This window comes from Arachis duranensis, chromosome 2, assembly GCF_000817695.3.
Source record: "Arachis duranensis cultivar V14167 chromosome 2, aradu.V14167.gnm2.J7QH, whole genome shotgun sequence".
Lineage (NCBI taxonomy): Eukaryota > Viridiplantae > Streptophyta > Magnoliopsida > Fabales > Fabaceae > Arachis > Arachis duranensis.
In genome coordinates this window covers 31,490,230-31,496,773 of record NC_029773.3, presented here as the reverse complement: position 1 = coordinate 31,496,773, position 6,544 = coordinate 31,490,230, and the positions used below count along the sequence as shown (strand labels likewise).

The following is a 6,544-nucleotide window of genomic DNA, read 5'->3' as shown; positions in this document are numbered from 1 at the left end:
AAATTAAACTTTTTGATACAAGATATGTATCTTGATTGCATTGTTCTATTTTTTTTTTTTTGTATATTTTCAATTTTTAAACTCTCTTTAACTTCTTAAATTATTATGACAACATCTAGAATATATCAGAACTACACTAAAAAAAAATATGGTAACAAATGCTCAAAATGGAGATATATGTATTAATATACAAAGCATATATGTTTCATAGCTAATTGATAGATACATGTTCAACGTTAATTAATCATCATAAACTAGTGAGAGCACACAAATTTCAGAATCAGATCATTGCAAACCTTAAATATTATACTCTTGGTTATATAGTGAAGATTGGTTCACTTTAATCTCTACAAGTAACAAGTTATTATATATAAAATTTTGTTTGATTAAAATTCGCCTCCCTTGATTGAAAGAGGAGAACCTAATAGAGAGCTTGTATCAATAAGTTTGGGATTGAGAAACACAACAATCACGGTTATGTCATCATGAAAATGTCTCCTTACTCCTTGTTCAATCTTTTGGAGGTCTGCAAATCTCATTTCTCTCTTCTTTGCTGCTTCTCTTAGTGCAGCTTTCACTAGTCTTCTTGCAATTCCCTATAACAATGAAAATGGTTACAATTGGTTTAGAATAATTTGCTTATAAAAAGACTGAGTGACCTACCAATTAGGACATAGATAGTAAAAGACTTGAAAAATATTTTATAAGACCATAGATATGAGTTTCTTCTATCTTTGTGAGGACTTTTTGATGAGTGATAAATAAGTATTATTTAAACTTTTTTAAAAAATATAATCTAAAATGAAAAAATTAATAAAATGAGACATTAATTCTTTTTAAATTTGTAATTTTCATAACATGCGAGCCCTAGTAATTTGATATAGTAATGATTAAACTTTAATTTTCTTACTTTAATAACATTCTCATTTTAGAGGAGTTTATTCCAAACTTTTTATATCAGAAAAAAAAAAGAACAAAAAATAGCTTAGTATTCCAAACTCCAGACCGAATTCGGAAAAACATGACTTTTTCTAGTACCTGAACTTGTGACATCAAACTCACAAAGCAACAAAAATACCATATGCACAATTATCATAAAAGATAAATAAGCCTTCTTATCCTACTAAGTAGAGTTGATATATCATTTAAAGGATATCAATTTGCCATTTATGCAATGAATAAAAAAAAATATAACCAAAAATGGAAAGTAAACAAATTTAAATGGGACATTACATTAGGTGGGTTGTTGCTGACTATGCTAACAGCTTCTTGGTTGCCAAGGTGCTCCCATAAACCATCAGAAGCAAATATGAGGAATTGGTCATCAGGGTGGAGTTTGTGCACCGATATTGATGGCTCACAACTAAGAATTGGCTTGAAGAATGTCTCAGCTAGTCTGTACTTAGATGGCAGAGGATCTCTATTGAACTCTGCTCTCTTCAGATATGCATCACCAATGGATCTTGAAACCTGCAATACCATGCAAGTTATTATCTCAGCATTGGATTTAAAAATGAGTAATGTTATCATCAGCATATATTATCATTTTTAGCAAGTATTTAGTCAATAACAATTTATATTTATATTTATATATGTTAGACACACAAAAAATATATAATTTATATTTATATTTATTAAAATTCTATACACATAAATTGATATAATTTATATTTACATTTTTAAAATTTATATGTATAAATTAATAAAATTTATTTATTAAAAATAATTTAATATTTATANAAAAATTGATAGTCCAAAAAATTTCTCTTTAAAAATGGCTAGCATGTTCTGCTTATTTGGTAAAAGATTATTCATGAATACTATACGCAAGTAATACTTGCAGTAATCAATGGTTGTGACTGAATATATGTAACCCATATAATAGGAACACACTTTCATAATATTTCATAATAAAAAAAGTATAAATAGACAATAATATTATTGAATAATGTGAATAATATAATTAAAAAAGTAAATTAATTTTAAATTTAATTAGTGACATGAGTAATTAATATCTAATAATAATCAAATTTAAAGTTTGTTATTCATATTGTTTAAAAAAGTCATTAATTATCTAGCATAACATTCTATAATATTATTAGTATTAGGACTACTATTAAGAATAATTTTGTCAATTAATAATAAAGAGAATGTTCCTAGTTATATAAAATGAGTGATTGCTATAGTACTTAATTTGAGAAAAAAGACTAAAAATGTATTTAATTTAAAAATAATAAAAATAAATAATAAATATTTAAAGTTTATTATAAAAGATAAACTAAATAAAAATTAAATATTAAGCGATAAATACCGTAAAATTGGGCATATAAAATGTTCATTTATTATCTTTCTAATTAAAAAGAAAAATAGTAGTAGCAATTTAGATTAGAATCTTATTAGATAATCCACCAAGTTATGATAAAATCTAGCTTAATTCCTTTTTCTCTTACTTGGTAGGATGTAACAAGCAAGTTTTAACGTATATGCAATCTTACCATCACAGATGAAAACGCTATTTTCAGCAACTTTATCGTTGTGCTCGAGATTCACCTTCTAATTCTCAAAAGCTAGCTAGAGAGTAAGAAACTAAAATCTTGGTGACAAAAACCAACACATACATGATCATCATCGACTAAATTCCTTTTGGTAAATACTAAAATTACCAAATGATTTTTTTTAATAAAAATATATAAAATCGAAGTGATTTTTAATATATTTATTATGTATTTATTAAAACAAAATATTTAAATTTTTTTACTAAAAATAATAATCTTGATCCGTGAACTTAAAATCACAGGTTAGCTAAACAATTTTTTTTACCTGTATGAGTCCTTTTACACGCCAAACATTGTGTCTCATAACCACAATCTGTGAATCAAAGGGGTGCTTTGAACGAAGTTCATCTCTAACAGTTTCTTGATTAACATTATGTTCGACGGATAATTGAACAGCAGATGCTTCTCTTGTTTGTCTCTCTAATCTACCTAGCACCGCCCTCGAGTCGCCGGAGTTTGCGATGTAAAGCATGCCGTTGCAGATTATTCCAACCAAGCAACAACTTCCTGTGGATGCAATCTCCGGCTTACTTAGCCATTGTTTCTTAACTCGAGACAAAAAACCATCCTCTGTTGCTGAGAATGCTTTTTTTATAACGGTTTCTGATATGCTTTGATTTTCAGCTGCAAACCCTGTGGGACGATATATCACAAAAGAATAATGGATCAGCTTATTTTTTAAGTTTTCAAATCGCTTGTAATAAAAACCTTCCACAATTAAATACCAAAATTTTTTTTTAAGGATTATTTCTTATTAATCATTATTGTATAGTTACCAAAGTGCTATTAAATATCAAGAATGTTAGGATAACGAAAAATTAAAGATAAAAAATATTACATGGACATAAAATTAACTATTAAATTAATTACTGTATATTTGTATATAAATACATATAATTTAACTCATTTTTAATATATACTTTATATAAATATTTCTGATTTAATAGCTAATTTTTTTTTATGTACAAGTCCAATTGATTAAATTTGATTAAAGATAGAGACACCACGCCCAAAATTATTATGGATTCTATTCTTATTAGAAAACCCAAGTTGAAAGAGTCAATTATTTGTAAACAATTACTAGCTTGCTTCCCTAATAATAAGGGAGTGCTCTAGCTCGTGCTTGAAGCTCCCACAATTTTGAAGACTTTAAAATTAAATATACTGAGAGACAAAAAATTTTCCCTTTTGCTTAGTGTTTACAATGAACGTCATGATATATTTTGGAAAGCATTTAGAGTGTGTAAAAACTACATGTTTGTTGAAAACCAGGGTTATGGAAGATATAAGTTGCCTATGCTCTATTAATTAAGTACTTAATTTCATTTCAAGATCTGCGAAATTTCATTCAGGCGATCGCGGGATTAGGATAAACGTAAAGTTTAATTGAATTTATCGGACGTTAATAATTTATAATAACAATAAAAGGATGAGAGCATCAAGATCACCGGAGCATACTCTTGAGATTAGAGAAAAGATTGTCACTAACAAACTGTGAGGCTTCATTTCCACCATGACCATCATATACACCTATGAAGGTTCCATGAGGACCCAAATGGTGGTTGGAACTCAAAGGTCCAGATTCAACTTGGCTTCTATCTTCCAATGAGTTATTTGCTTGAATCACAGCCATTGAGAATTCACCATGAAGATGGTACCCCAAATCTTTGTACCACAACAACCCATCAACTCTCCCACTACTACTCCCACCGCCGTCTCCATTATCTTCGCCTTCCACCAATGGTTTCCAGCATGATTTAACCATCTTTTTGGATACTCCTTGGTTTTGCTTTAGAGCAAAATCTCAGTTCTTCAAGTTATATAGCCTGCAGAAGAAGACAATATTAGAAAAAATACAAATTTGAGACAAAGACTTAATAGAAGCGTATGTATGTATGTATGTTATGGGCTAAAATGACTTAAACTAAATGATGAAAGAGACAAAATATATTAGTTTCTCATGCAAAGTTAGGGGAATATTATGGGAGCATGCTGGTTCTTTGGACCTTGAATGGGGTTCGGAATTTAAAGAAAGTTGTTTCTTATTTCAGATACAAGACTTAGCTGTAAAAAGAAGTTAAATGTTGAATATGGCAGACTTTGGTCTCATATCAGAGGGACCAAAGGGAAACCATGGATAAGAGAAAGATTTGGAGCTTTATGGCGGATGATATCTTCTCTGTGCTATGTCTGATGGATATGAGATCTGATTAATTAAAGATCAAAAGAAAAGAGATGGGGGGAGATATATAAACTACATAACTTCATGAACAAAAAAAAAAATTTTTTAATTATTTTACTAAATTTTTAATTAGATTTTTATACTTTTTTCTTTTTCAATTAAGTTCTTATATCATATCTGATTTTGTAATTAAATTCTCACCATAACAAAAATGTTAGAATTAATAGAATATTCCATCAAACAAAATAAATGTCTTACACTTGACTGAATATTTTATATAATTTAATAGAATATTCTGTTAGTTCTAATGTTTTTGTTATTATAAAAATTTAATTACAAAATCTAATATAATACATGGATTTAATTAAAATATATATATAAAAATTTAATTAAAAATTTAATAAAATAATAAAGATTCACAGAGTAATTAAACAAAAAAAATAAACTACATAACTTGTTTTATTCCTTCCATTTGTGTCTTTTGTTTAAATATATAGGTGGTTATTAGTTAATGTAATTTTCTGTCAAAGTAAACAATTACTCTCTTGGTGAGATTATAGTCTAAACCTAATAGAACAAAAATTAATTTGCTGTGGACCTTAATTTTATTTAAATATTTATTATTGGATAATGGATTGTTGCATAATAAAATCTACGTTGTTCAAAAGGTTAACTTAGATTACGAAAAAGGAAAAAAAAAAGGAAAAGAAACAATGTATTTTGTGGTCAAGTTGGTTACTAAAGGAAAAGGGTGTTGAATTTCATGGCTGAGATTGTGAGTTCCATCACCTTTTTCAAGCAATAATCCTCAGTCATGGGGCAACTTGATTTGCATGTACAGTTTCCGTGATAATTCAAGACTTTACTAGATTTTGAGCGTGTGACCGACAAGTGTTTAATTAATTTCCGACCATATGCATTTGACCTGATATTAGAAAATGGGAATCTTTTATTTATAAATAAAATAAATATTTTGTTTATTAATATGCGTATTACCGAGTGTCTTTAAATTTTTACAGTCATTATTCATCACTACAATATTTTTTTGTATAAAAATAATCCTTATTCAAAATAATATTTAACAGAACAATATTTTTTTGTATAAAATAATCCTTATTCAAAATAATATTTAACAGAAGTTATGTTAGTTAGATAAAAATAATATCTTTTACGAATTGTGTTTGAGTAAGATAAAGATAATAAAATTTGTTATCATCTATAAAAATAATTGTTTTTGATATCTAAAATAATATTTATAAAATATTACAAAATAAAAATTTTAAGACAATATTTTTAAATAAAAATATAATATTTTGTAAGAATTATCAAAAAATTAAACAAATAACATTTATAAAAAATTATCTAAAATTATTTATGATTAAAAATTATAGAAAAAAACTTTTATTCATATTCTCACCAATTATTTTTTCAATGAAATAACGTAACTTAAAAAAAAAAACAAATGTGCTTCGCATACAAGTCCTAACATAGCTACTGCAATAATGCACACACCCTTTCTCCCCTTTCTAACGGTGACAACAACTCAATTGCGGTGCACTCCTCTATGTATGATGACGGAGAGGGATTCACCTTCCTTCTGTCAGAAGGTTTGGACTTCCACTCTAAGCTTACTCAATTTTTGAGGTGGAAAGAACTTTGCCAAGAAGGCATTGACTAGCTTTTCCCAAGAGTCCAGGCTTTCTTTAGGTTGAGAGTCCAACCATATTCTAGCTCTGTCTCTTACAGCAAAAGGGAAAAGCATAAGCTTATAGACCTCAGGATCAACTCCATTGGTCTTAACAGTATC

General features: G+C 27.6%; 1 protein-coding gene across 2 annotated transcripts; it reads right to left on the bottom strand.

The window, feature by feature from the left end:
• Nucleotides 1-221: 221 nt before the first annotated feature.
• On the bottom strand, nucleotides 222-4,766 carry LOC107474474 (probable protein phosphatase 2C 48). 2 transcript variants are annotated; one of them, XM_016094100.3, is made up of 5 exons: nucleotides 4,562-4,758; nucleotides 4,014-4,381; nucleotides 2,821-3,188; nucleotides 1,234-1,470; nucleotides 222-596 (listed from the first exon to the last, which is right to left on the bottom strand). In XM_016094100.3, the coding sequence occupies exons 2-5, from the start codon at nucleotides 4,318-4,320 to the stop codon at nucleotides 387-389; spliced, it is 1,122 nt and encodes a 373-aa protein (XP_015949586.1). In that variant the 5' UTR covers nucleotides 4,321-4,381; nucleotides 4,562-4,758; the 3' UTR covers nucleotides 222-386. The 2 variants fall into 2 exon arrangements, with proteins under 2 accessions (XP_015949586.1, XP_015949587.1); XM_016094101.3 differs by having other exon boundaries at nucleotides 223-596; nucleotides 4,621-4,766.
• Between the last annotated feature and the right edge of the window lie 1,778 nt (nucleotides 4,767-6,544).